At 44.4% G+C, this 23,270-nt stretch overlaps 1 protein-coding gene across 2 annotated transcripts in view; it reads left to right on the top strand.

The window, feature by feature from the left end:
• Window positions 1–23,270, top strand: part of LOC128768667 (glutamate receptor ionotropic, kainate 2-like) — a 103,138-nt gene that overhangs the window by 44,248 nt on the left and 35,620 nt on the right. For both annotated transcript variants that reach the window (XM_053881686.1, XM_053881687.1), the window contains exon 6: window positions 1,944–2,117. In XM_053881686.1, coding sequence (XP_053737661.1) covers window positions 1,944–2,117 — 174 coding nt within the window. The remainder of the gene's footprint in view (window positions 1–1,943; window positions 2,118–23,270) is intronic.

Here is a 23,270-nt window from a genome sequence, read left to right as displayed (position 1 = left end):
AAATCACGAGCAAACTGCTGAGCACAACAATTCATAAAGAAACTAGAGAGCACAGAAGCTCACTTCCAAGGCTATTGCTAGCTAAACACACGAGTGAAATGGAGTTAGCATCAATAGACAAATTTGAACAAACTCAGTCGGACACCAGGTGGCAGTAGTGCTGTGAGGCTCACTCGTATAGTGTGAGAGAAACCGAGCAAGGAAGTGTGCTACAATGTGGTTGAGATGATACAAACTGCAACCATCCCATTAGCATCACTTCCTCTTAGACAGATAAATAGAAAGGTTAGTCATGTGTCATCACACCTCTGCATCAACTTAACGTGAACCAGTCGCTTTTGTCTCGTGAATCGTGTTTGGAGTGAACTTACCTCATGGCAGTGCCCACAACAACCATCCCAACAAATTCTGCAAACTCAAAACCAATGCTCAACACAGCAATAATTGAATTAGTGCCAAAAGTATTTGCGTCATGCAATACCACCAAATTAAAAACAGGTGAATGAACACGAGAAGAAAACATCAAAGCTGAAAACACCACAATGTACGACAATCATTTGACAGTGCAGTAGCTTCTCAAATAAACAAACCACTTCACAAAAGGTCCAAGCAATAAACACAAGCCATCCGTCTTTACTTTACAACAAAACAGAACAACAAGACGACCAGTTGCAGTCAATAAAGAATTTCATCTGAACACACACTCATACTCCAAATGGCAGTGTCCTTCAAAAAACAAAAATAAATCATTTGTTCCTTGCCTCATCTGACATAGTTCCTGAAAATTCCATCCAAATCTGTCCATAAATTTATTAGAACACAGAAAATAACATAACCTTGTGGAGGCAAACAAAGAAAAAAAAATCATTTTTTTGACACAACCACAACATTTTTGTGGGTCGTTCCTCTGCTCTTTGTTGTGTCACCTTGTTTAGTGATTCACTCCACTCTTGTTGTGGAATCATGAACGTGATCGTCGTGACCCGTCGACGGTTTATTTCAAACTCCTGTTCTCTGGCCTCACGCTGGGATCTCAGCGCACACGTCATCCTGGATCGATTTTCAGCGGAGGACTTTGGTCTGCTTCGGCACGCTTGTTCTGATTCCAGCAGAAACAAAAAGCTGTTGGAAATCTTTAATTCTGACTCTGAAGCTGGAGCGCTTTGATCTGACCACTACAAAGCTGGCCCGCTCCCCTTTAGATGAAACATCTTTCCTCCAAAAGAAGGAGCAGAGATAATAGCCCTGAGTGGGTGAGACTCATTTGCTCCATTATTATGGCCCGGAAAAAAAACAAATAACCCGCTGTGAGGTCGGGAGTAGAATGTGACGGGCGATTTCTCCTTTCGAGAACCAACCTGCTGCTCCCTCCCGGTCAGCATCTGGCCTGATGAAAGCAGGCGTGAGTGACAGCAGGCGTGTCAGCAGGCAGAGGGAACGCCGCGCTCTTTCGCCGGCGTGCGGCTTCACATACCTGTTTGAACTTCAGCCACCACCGCACGCTGCCACCAAACCATCTGAGCTGGAATCAGAGCGAGCTGGCTGTTAGTGGCGGTTTCACCCACCGCTCGCTTTCTCCCGACGTGTGGCGGGGCGACGGCTTCAACCTTGAAACTCTATTAAAAGAACAAAACACGTTCAGTTTCATCAGCAAAACAACCTTGTGGAGGCAGAGAGGGGAAAAACCTTTCTGCAAATTAGCTTCTGAGTGAGACAAACAACATTCATTCTCTGACTGGTACTCAGCTGCAATTTTTCTCCTAATAAATCTCTGAAGTTAACTCGAGCCGTTTCACCTAGAACCATTATTTATTTACCGATATTTAAGTGTAAGTCGTCACCAGACTACAGTGCGTGGCGCCGTTAAAATAACGTATCGCTCCGGTTTAGCAGCTCAACTCTTCCGCTGCACCTGGATTTTAAATAGATGTTTTTGCCTGCAGGATCTGTTCGCTCTGGACATGGAGCCGTACCGTTTCAGCGGAGTCAACATGACGGGGTTCCGCATCCTGAACACGGAGAACTCTCAGGTGTCGTCCATCATCGAGAAGTGGTCGATGGAGCGGCTACAAGCCCCGCCGAAACCGGACTCAGGCTTGCTGGATGGATTCATGACGGTAAGACCGCCAGAGCGGCACGGCGGCTCACGTAGGTTGTCGGAGTAACAGGTTATTAAGATGAATGCGGAATGACACGAGGTGGCAAACGTGAGCGACACGGTGGCGAGTCACTACAGTAATTCAGCTGCTCCACAAGCCTCCCGACTGCGCCACTGAACTGAGCTGCTTCACCATTCTGTCACCAGATTGCTCCAACACGCTTGTCTGCCACCACGTCTCACTTCGTCGCTCCTCCACACAAGTGCATCACATCATCTATTCTACTCCTCGTGGCTTTCCCACCACACCTCTATACTACAATGCGCCTGGATTTCTCGCTAGCTACAATCTCACGTTACTATGGCTCCCCACCACACACCATGACAATACTGCTTTACTGTGCCGCCACACCACAGTGGCAATGCCACTTGTCTATGACACCCCACCACACATCAAAACATGTCACATGACTGTGCCATTTCACCACGCACCTTCACGATACTACGTCACTACGTCACACTACCACCCCTCCACCTCACTCCTATATGTCTCTACACAATGTCACCTTGCTTTGCCACCCCACCACACATGCCATCTCACCACACACCATCACGATACTACGTCACAACCACCCCTCCACCTCACTCCAATATGTCTCTACACAAAGTCACCTTGCATTGCCACCCCACCACACATGCCATCTAACAACACAGTTTACCAAAGCTACTTTTACATCAGTCCACCACACACTGCAAGATTTCACCTTTACGTACCACCCCAGAGCACTTTTCCACAGTGTCTATATTCTATGCTGTGCTAACACAAAGCCTTTTTTTCTATGTCACTGCAGTATGCCTTTTCCCTTTGCTACTCGCAACACAATCCATGTACCCATGTCTCTCCGCCCCATGACTTCCTGAGTGCAATCCAGCACAATTACACTCTGTACGATGCCACCATACCACAGCGGCGCTCCTCTCTACCGCACTGATTTCAGCGTCTCTAACATGCCGGTGTCACCTCAAAACTGAGGGAGCTCGTAGGTTTGACGCCACGTTGATCAATATCTACACCACAGTGGGTAGGTTTAAAAGCAAAATACCGCTACTATGTCACAAGTAATGACAACTCAAGCCAACACATTTCGTTGATGTTATCCCATTGATCGCTGTCCTCTGCTGTACTGCTTTGATCTGTTGTTGTAGGTTCAGAGTGTGGTTTCGCAAGGCTGTGTAACTAGCATTGTCTGGCTTCACAGCTATGTGTTTTTCAAGCAAAAAGCCTCCCGTAACGGCAGACACAGTGCTATTTTCAGCTCAATCTCCTCTGGTGTGTCATTACCTGTTTCCTCAGTTCCTTTCTTTGACAGGTCTTTTACTCTTGTACGTGTGTGTTATATTTATATCTTTCATATAATGCTGTTTGCTCAATAACAGGGAAAACAGCATTCCTTATTCAATACTTGCTCTGTGTTTTAGCGTGCATCGTTAGCGTTCTCGGCGTGAAGAGCGTCGTTTGGCGCTCATGAGTGTAAACGCTCGGTAATGAGTCGGCGTGAGTCGTTTATCTCCCCTCCTGCCTCTCGGCGTTCTCCTCTGGGAATGTGGCCAAAATATGACAATCCGTCAGCGCTCATGCAGCGAGCGGGAGCAAATTGGATGGAAATTATGGCCTTGGATTATTTTTAAAGGCTGTCATCTGAAAAAAAGCCTTGGATCAGGTGATTTGGGAGTGAAAAAAAGGGAACCGAGCTCATCACGGTCATTCAAGGTCCCTCTGTTGTTGTTGTTGTTGTCACTTTTCACCGCCGCCCCAACAACAACCTCTTTAGCCTTGCACTTTTCCAATTTCCGACTGATCTGTAGATCATCGAGAGCAAGGTGGGGCGATTCATTCCTCGGAAAGCCACATGAAAATGTTCTTTGCTGCACAAAGGTTTTAGATTATTTTCTCCTGCAGCTCCTCGAAGGGGGGCTATGATCATCCAGTCTACACGAGTCCCGACATTCCACTCGGTTCCCAGAGAAAAGTTGTGGGGGGTAATGAAGGCAATCCAGCCCCAAATTGCAAGGGATCGGGATGGCACCTTTGTCTCTGAATGCTTTTCATGGACGGGACCCCTGTGGGGTTGAGGAACAGCACCACCAATTCTGATGGGTTTAGGAGTGCTCGTAACATTAGAACAGCAGGGGGTACGAGCAGCATCTGTTCAATTTCCCGACCCTGACTGGTCATGAACTTTAGATCATGAACAACAAAAAGCGCTGCTGAAAACATTTCCTCAGACGGCTTGGGATTCTGAGGAGCATCTCCCCGAGATTTGGAGCAGCTGCTACAGAATGTAGATGAGAGGGATTGAAGGTGTTGGGTTTCCAAGGGTTTCACAGGTCCAGAGAATCGTTGGGTGTTGGAGTGACTGTGTGTTGGTCTAGGGAGGAGGTCTTGCTCTGTCCACCCGTACTTACGACCACGGCCAGCAGATGCCTTTTTTTTATATATTTTTGTCTGGCACCGCAGCAGGTAGCAGCCCAGCATCGCGTACAACAGTTACGGCAGCACAGTATCCCAGCATCTCACTCTCATGCAGCCATCTACCACTACAGTAGCACCTATAACCCTCGCGTCGGCCATTTTGAATGGCATTTGACTTATGTCCAATCTGACTTACGACCGGTTGGTCGCAACCGTTCCCGGTCGTAAGTCGGATGTTACTTGTACTGTGCAAGTGACATCAAACCTGAGCTGTAAATTTGGAACCGTAGTGCCGCCTCAAGTGCCACCATTCATCTGTTTGACAGTTCCCTAAAAGCCTGTCTACGACATCAGGAGGTGCCATGGGAGGGGAAGCGTTGAAACACTATTGAATCACTACTACATAGATGTACGACACAGAAGGCTGACTCCTGCGTCACCTGAGAACGCTAAAGTCCACTAGACAACCCTCAATGTGAGACGGGAGTTGTGTGTGTTGACGGGAGACCCGAGACATGCTGGAGAGTGAGGTCCTTGTAGTGCTGCAGTCTCTTCACTATTCTTCACTATTCTTCACTATTCTTCACTATTCGGAGGAGGTTTCTGGGGAGACTGGGGTCTTGCCTAGAATGTGGTACTTGTCATGTTGGGTGTGATGGTTGGTGAAGACCAACAGCAGGGCAATTGGTCCCAGAAGGGCAAAGTCACTAGGTTCGGAGCACATTGATAGGGCTTGAATGAATGAAAAGTCCCACCATCAGAAATGCATGCTGGAAAAAGTATCTTTCTAAAAACATGAACCGAAAATGACACAAATATTTACAGAAATTCCCCCGCTACGAAGCGCGCATGACACACAAACGCAGAGAGGAAATGAAAAGATGAATGAAACGACAAAGACATTAAATCTTGTATTTGCTCTGCAGTGGAAAAGCCTCCACCAGTGGAATTGATTTATTATCTTCGCGTGAGCGATTTGTCAGATCATATACGACATATCGACGAATCTCTGCACACCAGAGCTGCTCTTTAATAATAAATAATAACGTCTTATGCAACCGCAGTGAAAGACTTTATTAGAGAGCAATATTTATTATTCCTGGCTTTGATTCCATCTGGATAGTGTTTCGCCTCCGAGGGTTCTCTGTAATGAGTGTATGAAGAGATGGTGACATGAATTTTAAAGTCACTTAAACTGAGATTAAAGCGACACAAGTTTGTCATGTTCGCTTAGGAAACAGATGAGCTCTATGTTCCAAACATGATACAGGAAACAGGATTAGAAATATGTTTATTATCCTGTTGATATTTAACTTGAATGTCTTACTATTATTTGAGTTATAGTTAGTTATTTAATAAACATGAAATATGATAAAATTGTTTTGTTATTTTATGATTGAAAACAATGCAAAATTCTTAAAATAGTATGATATAAATAAAATATTTCATCTTGTATTGAAAAAAGTCAATACAAACATTTTTAATTCATACATTCATGTCACACTGAAAGCCTGCAAACCCAGTCGTCTTGTAGAACAGCACTTTAAAAAGCCCCAGGAGATGGTATTATATTTTTAAAAGTGGAGCTGCTCAAGTCCTCTGTATATAAACTGTATAAATGACAGAATGTCGTGGCTCCATCTCTGTGGACTGAGGCACTGTCATTAAATGAAAGAGTGGGAGGAATGCGGTGGCCAGAGTGTGACCTTTCACCCCCGTCCCCTCCCAGCGGCTCTTTATCTCTCTCCCTCTCTCGCTCTCTCTCTCCTGCCGCGCTGTGACTCTGCATCACAGCGGCCGTGGTGCTCCAGGCCTGTTTGCTCTCGGTGACCAGGCAACAGTTGTGTAGCAATGGTTGCTACGGCGACAGTGTCTGTGTCACCTTGTGATTTCATCAAAGATTGATTGACTGAGATTGGGGGAGCGCGGAGAGGGGAGGTGCGCTGTCGTCGGCGGGAGCCGCTGAAGACGGAGAGGAGAGATGAAAAGTGTTGGCCAGGAGTCAGCTGCAGTCCCTCCCCCCACCACTAGGGCCCACACCACAGTAGGACACATCACCGGAGGTGAAGCTGAATAGATGCATATTGAGTAGACCCTCCTCACTGTCGTGACTCGTCAGTGACTTTGACTCATGATGGGCTGAATAAAGAGGCGCAAGATTTATTCTTTAACGCTACAAACATCGACACCATCAGAAACGTTTCAAATCAAAGCTCACAACCGAGAAAGCTTTGACTCACACTGTGGAGTCACAGCCTGTGACAGGAGGATCTCAGTGGATGGCAATAAATACAGCAGAATGTTGTTACCCTTGAAAATGATTTAATTCAGAAAGTCTCTCGCTGTCGTGTTGAACAAAGCCGGGAAGCCACAATGACGTCAGTGAGGAAGGTATCCAAGGACCCGTGATGCTCAGCGACACAACCACCAAATCATTCCAAATAAGTGCTCCAGGGTTCACCCGGAAGCCGCAGTGTTATAGTGAAGACTCAATTCAGCAACAATAAACTTGTATTTTTAGAATGTGATATACATATAATTGGAGTGAAAAAGTAGCATTCTATGAACAGAAAGGTTTTGTTTTAATAATTCCAGTGTACTTGAACAAAATGAAATAAAAATAATAAAATACAAACACTGTAGAGTCACACATGAGAAATTTAAAACAGAATAAAACTATTTCATTACGTGGAATATTTTTATCAGGCTACAAACGCAGTAATAGGATTAAAGGCAGCTTAGAGTAGAAATGCTGAGGAAAAAAAGATAATTGGAGCTGTGTTTGTGTTGCTTACTCGTAGTTGGCTGGATGAAAAGCGTAGAAATATTCCGCCACTACATTTTTTTAGGGGGCTGGACAAGTCCACAATGATGGCATCCCTAAATCATTTCCAAATCTCTGGATGTATTTGTGTCTCGCCTGAGTATTATTGTCCTCTTCTGGGCCCAATTATCGTCGGTAGCTTGTGCAAATTCTGGTCTTGAAGCTTTGTTTTCATTTTGAAATCCCTTCCCACTGAGATAAATATACTCTTGGATTTTAATTGAGGACGGTAAAAATATGCTTGAGGCCGAAATATTTCCTTCATCTGGTGGTTTTATTGAGCTGGAATTACAACAAGCTGCTGAATTTCCTCGTCTGTCATTAGTGCAGGCGCGCAGAAGATTGTTATGGCCGGTCATAATGGACAGCAGTTGCTTCTGCAGCGGGTGAAATGAAGTGGTGAGTGGTGCACTCTGGGTACAAGGAGAAGACTTGTTCTGATTTTCAAATATTTATGTTTGCTTTCATAATGTCAAAAGGCTTTCAGCAAGTATTGAAAACAATAGTTTTTTAGATTTGCGTTATTCTTCCAGTCAACAGCATCAAATATCCCATCAATCAGAGCGATATTCCATTCCACCAATCAAATGCGAGTGTTGTGACTCGCAAGATGTAGATAACAGCGATATTTCAACCAAAAACAAATATGGCGCCCACAAAAGCCATCAAAGGCATAAGAATAAATGGATTTCTAACTCAGTGAGAAACATACCTTTCATGGGAAGCAGTCTGACTGTAAAACAGGAACTAATGGTTGGAAATGTAGGTGTCCAAGAGGATCGCATGCATTCTCTAGCACCCTATTCCCACCCCATAACCCCTCGATCTGCAGCCCAGTCTTAAGAATTTACTGCTACCACCCTCAGGTAAATTGAGTTTGAGACTAGATAATGGTCTTCCTGATTATACTGACGGCACATGGCAACCGTAGTTAGCGCCACATCACCCATGCAAACACTTGAGGGGGAGTTGTTCCCATAACAGAAACAAGAGTCGGATCATCAACATCCTGGCGCAGACCTCACTAGCTCTTGTCGTTCCTTGGCATGTAAAGGCCCATGTATGCTCCCTTAACGTATGAAATTGTTCTCGTCCGTTGTCACCATCACTGATCACATACATCCATGCGTTCTTTACTTTGGTATTGCTGTTCACTAACATATCCACCTGGGGGAGCAGCCCACAGTCAAAGGTACATGATAACAACAAAGTCCAAAACCAACATGGCGACTGTGGGAGAAGTATTGATAATGTACCTCTTGCATAAAAGAGGGAAACTGATGCAGCATTGTAGGAGGCAGTGGTTGGTGAGACCGTTGAATATATCGTGACTGGAGGACGGAGAATTTCCGCTATTGTTATGCCTTCTTTGTGTCTCATTAGAGCTACCTATCGGGTCGTAACAGCAACACTGCCACCCATGATTTCCGGAGGTACTGCTCTATTATGCTAGTATCCATACGCTTTGTGGAAAGGTGCAGAAACACCAGCGAATTGAGCATGGACAGATGGCTCCATCCGTATTCAGATCCATTTGGAACACTGGCGATAAATGAGCCTTAAGCCTCACCTGATGCTTACCCCAAACATTTTAGACCTTTGTATTTTATATGTAACAAAATGACTTAACTTACCTCTTTGCTTTCCTCATGCTAGGACTTCAAAACCATGTACTGTTGTGGTCTATTTCAAACTCTCCCTCAATGTGCCTCTTTGTCACAAGCAACTTCCAGGAACCAAGCTAGAAGTGTCAAAGCAAGGTTTCTGGCGTTTTCTTTTTTTTTTTAACCCTTTTGCACATGAAAAAAGATCCCTAGACGAAGCAAGCTCTTGACACATCCTCATTCTCTCACCTGACCTTACTGCGTCTTTCATACTTGAAAGTAGAGCAATGATGGAATGGTAATTCTCCCTCGTATGTCTCGGCAGAATGCCGAACACCAACATGAAGTACACAGACTTCTCAACTCCATCTTGAAAGTTAAAGGTCAGGGTTCTGGTTGATAGTGGGAAATCTTGATGCTGCAGAATTGTCAATCAACACCCGTCTATCTCCATACCAATCTACAATCTGAGCTGCACAAATGAAGACCTCCGCCTAAAGCCCTTCTTCTTACCATCTATCTACAAACGTATTGAACTGTGAACCTTCTAAATCTCATACTAATCTCATAAACTACCGTGTCATCACCTCCCAAACCTGCTGAGGCTGGTGAAGCAAAAGGGGGTGGGGCCTGTTGATGGTGTGTGGTTGGTGATGTGTAAAAGACTAAATGAGGCGGAGGCGGTTGGAGAGTGAGACGGACCACCGCTTCAGAGTAGGGTATGGCTGACGGCAGTACTAAGGGGCTGGTGTCAGAGATAAATAGCTGTGTGGTAGACAGCTTCTGGATTGGAACGACTCAGCACTAGACAGAGCAGCTCCTCAGACGACCAGCTCAACTGGTGCAGGGTTTGGTGGCTAAATTTCCAAGATCCCTATCACGCTTCAAAGGCAGCGCTGGTTGATGTGCGATTGTACGAGTTGTGACATAGACGTATTATGTTGTTACAGCTGTCACTTTATGTCGAATTAATGAGTCAGTTGTTGCTGAGTCCTAAACCGAAATGAAATGGATTTAACCCAGCGCCTCAGTATTCCGCGTCGCCTCTGCTGTGGTGTGTGTGTGTTCCATACCACACCTGTCCTCTCCAGTAAACAAATTGCCGTCTAAGGCGCCAGAAATCCAGAGGAAATGATGCATGCACAAGTTGTGGCCCAGCTCAACTAATCTGCGTGTCATAATTTCCCCTCCTGTTAATTTTGACAAATTTAGCTCATCAAAACAAAACTCTTGGACTCGTTCTTGCACGAGAGAAAGCTCTAAGGACTCACAGATTGATGAGGGCTCGTGCGCGCGGCAATCATTTTTGGATTTATGACACCGCTGACATTTGAAAGCTGGGCTGGGTTTGCAAATCAATCTGAAGAAAAGCCCTGCGGATGTTGTGCTTAAGTTTGTGACATGTGTTTTATTACAGTCTGAATATTTTTTTGTTGATGCTTTGTCTTGACTTTTTAATGGAAACAAATGGAGAGCGGCTTTTGTTCAGGAGGATGACGGTGGGTGAAACTGCAACCTGGACACGTAGCAGTGCTCCACGCTTGTCTTGACCTTTCTCTCAACAGTGACGGTAATTAAAAAAGTCCTTCATTAATTTGATGATCTTTCTGAAAACATCCTCAGCCCCATCGTAATTACCCTGCTCATACTGATTTACAGTTCCCACTCACTTCCTTGCTAGCTGGCCTCCTCCTTACCAACCTTCCCCTTTTTCTCCGTCCATATACTACCTGCTTGACTCACCTACTTCAGCAGATCGCTGTGTTCCATATTGAATATAGCTGTCTGTATAGCTGCCTCTTGTGTAACAGAGGAGTTCAAGGTGGAGGTGGGAGTGCACCAAGGCTCAGTTCTGAGCCCCTTCTTGTTTGCGAAGGTGATGGACAGGTTGACAGATGAGGTTAGACAAAGAAGCCCCTTGGACGATGATGTTTGCAGATGACATTGTGATCTGTGGTGAGAGCAGGGAGCAAGTGGAAGATCTGCTAGACAGGTGGAGGTGTGCCTTAGAAAGGAGAGGAATGAAGGTTAGCAAAAAGTAAGTCGGAATAAATGTGTGCCAAGTGGACAGGTGAAGTTACAGGATGGAGGAGATAAAGAAGGTGGATGATTTTAAGTACTAAGGCTCAACTGTCCAGGGCGATGGAGAGTGTGAGAAAGAGGTGAAGAAGCGGCTGCTGGCAGGATGGAATCATTGGAGAGAATTGTCAGGTGTGATGTGTGACAAAAGGGTGTGGGCAAGGATGAAACGGAAAGTCTACAAAAGGGTGGTGTGAGTGTGGTTTGGAAACAGTGGCACTGAGGAACAGACAGGAGGCAGAGCTGGAGGTAGCAGACATCAAGATGCTGAGCTTCTCTCTGAGAGTGAGCAGGGTGGATAGGATCAGGAAGCAGTAGGTCAGAGGGACAGCACATGTGGTCAGGTGTTTAGGAGACAAAGTCAGAGGCTAGATGGAGATGGTTTGGGCATGTACAGAGGAGAGAGAGCCAGTACATTGGTCGGAAGATGTTGAGGTTGGAACTGCCAGGCAGAAGGTGGAGAGGAAGCCCAGAGAGGAGATTTATGGAGGTGGTGAAGGAGGACATGAGGTTTGTAGGTTTGAGAGAAGAGGAAGCAGAGGACAGGGTTAGATGAAGGAAGATGATCTGCTGTGACCACCCCTGAAGGGAGGAGCCGAAAGGAAAATAAGATATAGCCGCCTCCTCCATAGCCTCTTCCGACAGGTGGTTCAACTACTAACAGAAGGATTCTTCAGCGCCACCCCAGGCCACAGAGCCAACATTACTCATCACTTTGGTTTCTCTACGTTGTATGTAAATGAGGACAAACCTCAGCAAGAGGACTCAGCGAGCTCTTGTCTTAGTCAGGCTACTCTCGGCATGAAAACATGGTCACTGACTCGTCACTACCAATCTTCACATATCCGTCCACATTCCACCTAGCTCGCTGTGTGAGAAGGTACCGCCCACACAAATCAGGACCCATTGCCGTCTGCTGCCACTGGGAGGAAAAACAAGCCTGTACTTTGACGTCAGGCTTGATTTGGAGCCTTCTGCGCTGACTTTTTTTGGCTGTTGAGAACAATTAGAAGCACGACTCTGCCCCTGAGAGCGCTTAATCAGACAACGTTTAAACCCATTTCAGGACCTCAGTGTGGGCGGTGAGCAACTGCGAGTGTCCCCGCAGACGTGTGTGTGTTCAACGACTTTCATTTCTGCCCCAAATTAATTCTGTTCGTTCACGAGAAGAGTGAGGAGTTGGTTAATAAGAGTGTTTCTGAAGTTGGTTCCACCTACCTGTCCTTTGGAATTGGAATATAGGCTACACTCAGAGTCCCAGGAAAATGGCAAAGCTCCTTAAACAGCTATGATCCCTGATTTAAAGGATCAAGAACGCAGTGCTTTCTATAATGCTTGTGTGTATGGGTTGTCCCTTTGTGAGTCAAGACCACACCAACCGAGACCAAGACATTATCCAGACTAGAGAGTATCAAGAAAAGACCAAGATGTTTGGAGATAAAGACCAAGACGGGACCAATAAATATGGCAGTGGAGACCCGAGACAAGAGCAAGACAGTATATTTAAGGAGTCTCAAACTGATCTGAGCCTCAGCGGGTGCAGACACACATCGGTTAACCAACCAGGTGTCAGCTGAAACTAGCCGTCTTCAGACACCTTATTGGTGTTTGGGTGACCTCCTGTCCCTTTTGTGGATCTGTCTGAGAGCCCAGGTAAATATCAAAGAAAAAACACAACAAAACTTTTATCAATTATACTTACCACAGCTTATAACAGCTTTCTCTGTTGGTCTTGAATAGTAATCCGCCCAGTCTGTTACAAGACAGATTAAAAATGCACTGGAGATCAAGACCCTAAAAAAGTGGTCTTCTGACATGACTCGAGTCCAAGACCGAGCTCAGTTACTGCAACACTATTCCAACCTAACTATCCACCTAAATATATAGCGACTTTATCGACATGAACCTGGGTACATGTACATCCTCCTTGAGGTGGCATTGACACTGGCGTCATATTGCACTACATTTTGACAAAAAAAAACCCTGAAAACTCCCCATATGCTGGGATTTTCCCAGTTTAGGAAACCGGTGCTGGGGAGGGGGCATCCTATGCTGCTCTCTCTCAGAGAGCCTTGATCTAGAGCCAACAAAACTAGGCGCTAGCATGAATGGTTGAAGGCTCCTGTAGCTGTTCACATACTCCACTAGAGACTGATTCTGGCACATGGAATAACTGACAACTGGAGAGGGTTGCTCATACTGCTGACAGGGTTTAACGTCCTTAACGGTGCAGTACACTTGAAAAAGGTGGGGCAAACCACAGCCATTTGGTGAAATTGTATATTCCAAGTCATGGACCGGACCATGGCAACCCAATAGAGTGGAATTGGCACCAGCTGTGTCTCAAGGCCGTAGACGGAACAGAACACATGTACCGTTTCAGCACCTTGCATACTGCCCTTTAACTGCTTTGAGCATTTATAAGTAAATAAAGTTACAAACCTCTGTCATAAATTTCCTCACCCAAACGGTCGGAGTAACTTGTTGGGTAACACTAACTTTAGTGGCTCCAACCGGTTTTGTGTGTTTTTATCTTGTGTGCTGGGAGGGGTTTGGACTAGGTCGAGCGTGTTAGCGGCTCTGGATAGTCTGAGTTGAGGGAACGTGATTTGGGCTTCAGCTGCGTTCTTTCTTCACCACTTAAGACGACTCCTCATAACGCCATCTGCGAAACCCTCTCACTAAATCCTCACTCACCAGGGAGACTCCAGCTCCTCCGCGGCAGGCTTACGTGGAAATGCTTAATGAATATGCGGAGAGAGCATCCAATCCCTGCAACCAACATTTTTCGGTAAAAGATGGGTAACATTGAGAGACACCTCTTGATGCAGGTTGCCCATTTCACGAGCGTGTTCCCTCTCAGCCCGGTCCAGTTGGCAGAGGACAGAGGCTTTTTAAAGACGGCGACTGTGGAGAGCAGACACTCGGTGCCCTGTGCCGGTCACCACCAGCTGGGCTTGGCATCGCATCAACATTATTAGCACCGATGTTCCCTTCAGCCCATAGAAGCTTTTTGTGCTGAAGAACAGGCAGAGGACCAGCGAGACGGGCAGGGGGTCTTTAAAAGTGGAGGCTCAGATATGCCTCGTGTGATTTTTGTACCTTCGTGCTTTTACTTTTATGTCGTTTGATGGCGTCCAGGGACTTCACACCTTTGAAATGGAGACGAAAGTGAAGGTGAGAATTAGAAGGAGGCTGTTAGATTTGTATAGTGTTTTGACTTTACCAAGTGAAAGTACATGGATTGGTGGACTTCGGAGTAGAAATGACACAATCTGCTCACGCAATCTGTTTCCCTTTGATGAAAGGTATTGCAGTCTCCAGGAGTCCAGCATTCTGGAAGAAAAACTTTTGCCCTCACGTCACCATGATAAAGAGAATATTTAATATGGCCGTGGCAGGTTTTAGAAAATCCCCCATAACGCTAAAAGATTACCTACAGTTTTCTCATTTCAAAAATGGCCTCCTGTCAACATTATTTTTTCAGTTATTTGGGCGTATTTTCAACAACCTCTGGAGTAGAAGAGCCACTCTTTAAGATGGACATTTATCCAGTTTCATACACCTGTTCACTCTGTTGCATTTATAACATTTTTAAATGTGTATTTGCTATTTTTCAAATACTGTATATATATTTTGTTTCTTTTAATATATATATATATATATATATTTTTTTTTCATTTATTTATTTATCTAAAGTTGTAAGTTAGCTCCAAATTATTGATGAAACAAACGCAAATCAGCAGAAAGCAATGCAAACATGCTATTACAGAATGATTCATTCAAAAACTATGTATAACATAGAGTGCCAAAATAATACCAAATACTTCCTAAATATGATCAATGAAAGGAACATGACTGCATAGTTCTTGCCGTATTTACTTTATGTTACCTTTGTATTTCTACTTGAGACTCTGGTTTCCTCCCCTAAACGTTCCCAGCGATATTATCGTAGAGTTTATGTGTGAATGTGAGACGACAACCACTCCATGTCTTTGTTTACATGCACGGAGATCGACCCGGTGGCCGCCTGCGACCATTCATTTCTAAATGTCACGCGGCCGATCACTTGACATCCAATCACACGCTTGCACTCATCATCTGCTGTGGTTAAAGCGACGTCCCTGATGAAATATGGGACGATAAGGCGATAGGATCAGGGCCGCTCCTCGTTACAGATCTGTATCACGCAATCACGAGCCGAGGGCCGACAGCGCCGGCGGGGGCTTGGCGTGTCACGGTCACCCCGCGCACAGGGACGCCGCGCGGCCTTCAGACGTCTTAGCTAGCTATCATCTGTTGAGAAATGTGCTGCGTCCCCCGCCACACACACACACACACACACACGCGCGCACACAAACACGCGCGCGCACACACACACACCACACACACACACACACACCACACACACACACCCCACAGACACACGCACACAGCCACACACACACCCCTTCCACACATACACACACACACAGCCACACACACCACACACACACACCCCACACACAGACACACACCCCACAGACACACACACTCACACACACACACACCCCACACCCCACACACACACACGCACACACCACACACACACACCACACACACACACACACCCCACACACACGCACACACAGCCACACACACCACACACACACACCCCACACACACACCCTTTCCACACATACACACACACACACAGCCACACATACACACACACACACACACACCCCACAGACACACACACTCACACACACACACCCCACACACACACACACAGCCACACACACCACACACACACACACCACACACAGACCCCTTCCACACACATACACACACACACACACAGCCACACACACACACACACACTCGCACACCCCACAGACACACACACACACACACACACACAGCCACACACACCACACACACACACCACACACGGACCCCTTCCACACACATACACACACACACACACACACACACCCCACACACACACACACACACACACACACACTCGCACACAGCCTATTTATTCAATAAGAGGATATCCAACATGATGCCAATTAAGAGGGAAATGCAAAGCGCAGATATGGAACATGTTAGCCAACCTATATTCTCTAGTGCGGTCAGGCGGATGAATTATTTATGTTTTGGGGGAAGAATATGAAATGATATGACAGATCATTTTCGGGGATTTAAGATTGATGATTTACAGCTTCGGTGAGGTCGCCTGGATCCATCGATCAATGACTTCTTGACCTGATTGGGGTTTTTTTTTATTGCCTGGGTGCAGGTTTCTTTCTTACAAAGATCAGAGACTTCATTTTAATAGAGTGATCGCGGCTCATTTTAATCTTGCTATGATGCTAAGGTTGAAGGCTAAAGATTTATGTAGGATTTAGTATTGTTTTGTACGCAGAATGTTTTTGGCTCGTGGCTTAATATCCTGGCTGCCGATTGGCTCAATCAATGATGGCATCAATGGCCGCCTATGTCAGAATTCCTTATGGTCCAGAGAGATTGTTCAAGTCTGAGTTGGGAGTTTTGGCTTAATGTTGTAGAGACGGTGAAACAAGTTAAAGGAAGGAAGAGCAAGGGGAAGTTTCATCAGAGAATCAGACATTATTAAAGACTTCAAATAGATTTTTAAAAACTAAAATAAAATATTCTACTAAACATAAACTGGTACTGAATTCATAGAACTACTATTTATTTATTTTTTAATATATTTCTCATGTTTTTAACCTTAGATTAAAATATCATGTAATATTTTCTCCATATTTTTTGCCCTGAAACATCTTAAATATTAAAGTGTCATTTTAAGTTGAGTGTCAACCTAACCCTGTCCCTCCAACATCTCAGATATTTATTATCAATCTATAAGTATATCTACATTTTCGCTGCAAATTCCTAGCGCTAGGCGTGGAGCGACAAATAACACTGCTATTGAAAGTTTTCAAGAACAAAGAACTAGTTTCAGTTCTCATTTTCACTATATCAGTAGAAGCTAGTTTTAAATTTGCTGGCGGTTACATACAGAAAATCTGCCAGGCCAACACTTGCGCTTTCATGAACCTGCTGTAAGTCACACAACAACCACCAGGTGCTCTCAGTATGATGCCTATATGTGTGAAATATATGCATCAACAGGAAAGTAGCAAACAGTAGTTTACACTGAACTATTTTATATGATGAAATGTGTATTTACTGTTTTAATCTTGGTCTAGGTTGAGGCGTCTCTCCATCTGACCTGGCTCGTGCGATGCATTTGCAGTTTAGTTGCTCTCGAAATTGTCGTGGGCGAGTTTGAGTGAAAGGAACTCTGGAGTCTCCGAGGGCGGCAGCAGCGCCAGGAAAAGTCCACCATGTTCATCAGCGATTTAATCAGATGTAGGTCTGGCAGCGTGTCGCTAATTAGCATGGAGGCGCCGCCAACAGCCTGCTGTCACCTGACGTATCTGGAGGGAAGCACACCGCTGAGGGTTGCACCGCAAGAATAATAATTCATCTCAAATGGGCACACGCCGTAAAGTAGGTCAACTAGTCACGTCTATTGATTCCTTAGTCAAAAGTACTTCTTTAGATTGGGCTAATGTGATGGAAGGCACACAGTGGAGGCTTTATTAGCATCTAGCCTCGGAACATTCTGCCAGGAGAAATGTTTCTTGAGGGACATCAGGTGGTTCAAATCCCCATTAACTGCCATTATAATCCGAGCAGAGCAGGACTGAAGGTGGAGAACTGGGGAATTCTCTTGGCAACTGTGAATACGGCTTTAAACGTGGCCTCCCCGTCCTTGAAAGCCACAGTGGGCGACCAGGGGAATAGAAAGGTCAGACGGCGAAATAGAAAAGCAAGAGCTGGTGGGCTTTTCTGGGTAAAGACTTCCATAGATGGGGAGCAGCAACACAGAAGGCTCCATCACCCCAGGTTCCGTGCTCGCTCGGGTCAGGAGGTCGGTGTCTGAAGAGCGGAGACTACGGGGAAGGTTGTGGAGTTGGAGGAGGTCAGTCAGGGCTTTGAAAGTGATGAGAAGGATTTTAAATTGGATGTGCTTCTGGCCTGCGGAGGTTTTGAGCCTGGACTGTCACGTACGCAGATGTGACAGAGCTGATCACTCAGTACATAGGAGGTGTGTTTGGAGCCGCTGCTCTTGGCAATGGACTTAACACTACAAAAAAAAATCTCTTAAATGAAATCTAGGGTGCGCCGATCATTATTTTTTTGTCCGATACAGATTTTTTAGAAACTTCCAACAAGCTAATACCAATTTTTGCCAATTATTTCTTTTTTTCCACAACTACATAAGTTACAATATATACAATTCATGACAAAATAACAATAATACTGTGTAGAAAACATTGCAGCTTTTAAAGCAAAATAAATAACAAACAATGCAAAACGGAAAAGCCCTTTTCAATGATCAGATCAAACCCACAAAGTTCACTCATCACTTGTTAAATACCAGAATGTTGACTTATAACCTGACAGGCCACTTGTCTTTTCATCGACTACATGTCCAGGGAATGAACGCTACTATCTGCTGAACGCTCCAGAAAATGGCTGCTCATCCCAAACAATAAACTCCATTAGCATTGCTTTCTCCGGTTAGCGTTCCTTCAGTTAGCCTCTCGGTAGCGCTCGAATTTAGTGCCGTGATTTGAGGCCAAGTGTTGCTTGAATTTCGAAGCATTGTTGTATCTCTGTGCGAGAGATGCCCGAGTCATGATCAGAATGTTGACTGCCACGATTAAACTACCCTGATCCTCTGACCTGCCATATTTTTTCATATTTAAATTATTGTTTTACAGTGACAACTATTCACACTTCATTTTTAACGTAACGCAGTAAAAATACAGATGTCTTCCCCCTGGAAAAAAAAAAACCTTCATGACTCTCACTTTGGCTGTAGTCGTTCGCCCCCGCCATCTACGTTTGTTGGAGAAAACCCAGCAGGAACCGGGAATATAATCCCAAGATTCTAACACACAAGCCTCTTGATATGAATTCCCAAGACCTCGCCGCGAGTATATACTCTTTCCCTCCTTCAAATGAAGTAAAAATATTTGGATTATGGAGCGCTTAATCTCAAATTATCTCTCTGGTTTTGATTCTGAGCAGAAGAATATTTGAAACGCATCAGAGCCCGTCTCACTCTGCTCCCGATGGAATCCATCTTTTCATCCAAAACTCAGCGGCGCAGTCCTTCATCCTCCTTTTAAGGACGCTTAAGACTACAATCGAATCATGAATACATGAATCCAGTCCCATCAATGGATCGGTTGCCCAAGAGTCCTCGTCGGGAGGACGGCAGCCGCGCTTTCTTCATTTGAAGAAGAATGCAACAAGGCCGCGGCGTTGCCTCAGTGTGCAGCAAAATGAAATGTGAGCGAGGGATTAAACCTCCAACGCACAAAAGGAGGGGGAAAAAATGAAACCGCAGACACAGAAATCGGTGCAACGCTGCAGAGAGAAAAGGAGAAAAAAGGAAAGAAGAAAGATGTCGCGAGAAAGACAAATAAAGGATGAAAAGAAGGAAAGGCTGAACATTAGCAGCTTTGATAAAAAAGTTACAGAGATGGAACTGCTCACCCGGAGGCTTTTTCCCCGCTGGAGTGATTTGACAGCCGTAATTTTCTCCATAAATCACTCACGTCACTTTTCTTTTCTGCTTACAGTTTTCTTATCGTCGAGTTCTTGAAATGTGCGGTTTGTGAGAGGCCAAGGATGATTTAATATCCGTCTCTCAGGTTGATATTTAATCGGGGAAATAATGAAAAAGAAAGGGACAAATATTAGCCAACCACTTTTTATCAAGAGCACCTCCATGAGTTCTGTGTTTCTGGAGGAAATGAAATGGTGCAAATCGAGCTTAAAAGTTGATGAGTCAGGATGTTTTTAAATGTGGAAGCATTTTAATGTTCACCGACCATCCATCCGTAAAAAGCTCCCTGGGCTCCCAGGTCTTCTGGGAGGTCTTATCCAACCACTCCTGGTCTGACCCAGGGCCTCGTCCCTATAATAACTGGACTATAAGCCACTACTTTTTTCTTGTGGTCTGAACCCTGCGGCTTATACGACGGCACGACTAATGTATGGATTTTAACAGGCTAAAATGCTGCCAAAACATTGAGCCCAGTCACATCAAACTGATGACATCACAGGCATTTTATTTACTTCAAAGCACTCGGAATGTGCTGTTTTCACTCGCATGTTCGCAATTGCGGCAACAGAGTCGATCTCCTGTAGGAGCGGAGACAAGAAGCAGCGGCTGAGACCAGCTGCGGTGTCAGAACTGCGGACACAGGGCTTTGATGTAAATAAAAGATGTGAGGAGTTCATGATTCAAGTTCAGAACATTGCCAGAACATTAGTTTCATGAGTCAGTCGCCATGCTGGACCCCGTTTTCAAAACTAGTTTAGAAGTGATCCTCGTGTATTTTTAGAGCGCCACTGCACCCGCTTGTATGTATGAACAAGATCTATTGTCCATCTTAAATTTAGTGGGTGTGGCTAATATTCTGTTGTGCTCTATAGTCCAGAATTTACAATCTCAGTGTGGTGGAGAAGTGTTTCACTCTAAATCTATTTTCAGCTGGTGATCTCTCACAGGGTCACACAGGTGTACTCTCAGTGAGTCTTCCAAAGAGTCAGATGGTTATCCGAAACCCACCAAAATGTAATGATCGCTTCTTCGTCCTGCTATCACCATTTCCTGAAAATATTTTTCTCAATATAATTCTGGGTTAGTTTGCTGGCAGACAGACATACCATCAGAAAACCCTGCAACTGATCTACTTGATTCTAAGGAGGTTGTTTTGTCTGTTGTTGTAGGTTTGGCTCCACTGTTATGTTGTGTAGAAAGATGGGAAACGTTTCCTGGATAATCCATCAAATATCTATCCACAATTCAAGCGACATTACTTCCTCTTTAAGTGGAAATATAAAAGAGTTCCAGGCAGACAGAAGTGTTTTCACTTTTATTTTGCAGTTGCAATATTTAAACCCTGACACTCAACGATAAAATTGACAGACGGGCAAAGTATTATAAATCAAGTTTTTATATCTTATGACAGCAGTTGTCTGTGAGCGAAACGATTCAGTCGAGCAGCAGACGACGCACGCGCACACACACACTTATGGAGACGTATAAAATGAAATGAATAGCAATCTCCATCTTCTATCAACCGGCCGTATCCCCTGGTCACGTCTGGTGATGTGACTGATTATGGCTCATAGAAAACAATAAGCTGCTTCTCCCATGCTGACTTTGTGACTCTGCCAGTGGCGACGCTGCCAGTGAGTGAGCGTGGGTGTGTGAGTGTGTGCCTGGCAGCTGCAGCCCAGTGGTGCATGGTGAATAACAGGTCAGCGCTAATCTTGTTAGGGCTAATCAGATGTATATGATATGTATAAACAGAGATGCAGCTGAAGTATATGCCCGTCTGTGGCTCTGTGTGTGTGTGTGCGTGTTTTGGGCGAAAGTGGGTTGAGCGATGTGAAATAGGTGGAAAGAGAAAAAGAGATGGCGTTTTCCCGAGCGCTACATTATCAGATGAATTATGGAATTATGCGCAGGTGGGAAGCTGACGTGAATACTGATGTGGAGGGAAAATGAATATATTTGTGTAAACATACACACACTGGTGGCTCCTGAGTGAGTTTCAGTGTTTTCTCCTGATCGAAAGGTTTTTTTGTGGGTCGTTTGCTTTCATGGCTATTGTGCGTTTATGGACTTAAAGTAGCGGCGGCGCTGAGCCGACGTGAATGGAAGTATAAAAGTTTGGCATAAGAGGTGTCAATGCAGAGGACGTGATCTTGACACTTTAACAGTTTAGCGGTGATGTATGAATGCGTGCGCGCATTTTGCTTGTGGAAATATGGCAGTTGTTTATCAAGCTACGTGCTAGCTAGCTACAGGCTAGCTGCAAAAGATCGCAAAATTTATCAGCAGAAATTCACACCCATACAGCGCCAGTGGGAGTCTCATAGAAACAAAATCTACCAGACCTATTTGGCATAGAAAACTAACAGGGCTGGGGGAAAAAATTAAATTGAAAAAAATCAAATATATTGCAATTTTTTTCGTGACAGTATTAAATATCAGTAACTCTGCCCAGAATCGATTTCTTTTTCTAAATTATAACTGCGGTAAGACGCTGAGTCATATATGTTTACTGGTAAAGAGTTGGGAAGCAGAGCTCAAGCGCGTCTCCTGGATTCACGTAGATGACGCTTGCATCAGGCAGCCATCTGTCACTCCCCAGTGCCATGTCTCGAGCGCACCACAGACCGCATTCATAACATATGTATATATTGCGTCACTTGGCTAGAAAGGTGAGACAAATGTATGGCAAGACTAAAGCCTCTTTTGTGAGAGTTTCACGTTGGTTACGAGAGGATTGGCAGCCCTTAGCACACTCTGTCGGCCGCCGCTATGTTGACCAGGGGTGGGCAGTTGAATTAGTGATGTCTATTAAAATAGAATTAATTGATAATAAAGAATAATCAATAATATATATTACTTTTATATTATTTTATTTTTTCAATATAAATCATAAGTAATGGAAACCCTCTTTTAATGGTGAATATCTTCACTAACCAGAATTCTGGTTGAAGCATATCAGCATTTTAAAATGCAGTTCATGACAAGGTTTTGTTTGCAATGTATATTATTTATCAATGATTATTAATTTCAATCCCACATCGTACAGACAACAACTTCAGCAAAGACACCAAGAAGGAGACGCAAGGAGAACAGTAAAAAATACCGTTTTTGTTAAAAAACAAACCAAATTCATGTAGAAAAAGGAAAGTAAGAAGAATTTTAAAAAAAAAAGTTAAAGTAAGGATTTATATTTGGAATCTAAATCGTACTTGAAGTTTAACTTCAATCTCAAGAGGACCAAATGAATAGAGACGAAGGGTCGCATGTGGCCCAAGGCCACACTTTGGCCCCCTGTGATGTTCCATAGCTGAAAAGCATGAACGTTTTCTGATGACGTTGATGGTGAAAATTAAATAAAACTAAATCCAAAATATTTGAATCCTGAATGAAAACAGCAAAAAATAAATAACAAAAAAAAGGCAGACATCGTGATAAAATGCTGTATGTCATAAAATCAGCAATTTGGCGATGGAGGACAAATTAAAAGTTATCATGATTTATATTATTGTGAGAAAAAAAATTTAAATAAT

This window comes from Synchiropus splendidus, chromosome 12 (assembly GCF_027744825.2).
Source record: "Synchiropus splendidus isolate RoL2022-P1 chromosome 12, RoL_Sspl_1.0, whole genome shotgun sequence".
Taxonomy (NCBI): Eukaryota; Metazoa; Chordata; class Actinopteri; order Syngnathiformes; family Callionymidae; genus Synchiropus; species Synchiropus splendidus.
The sequence above is the reverse complement of the archived record's forward strand: the minus strand, read 5'-3'. Positions and strand labels throughout refer to the sequence as shown.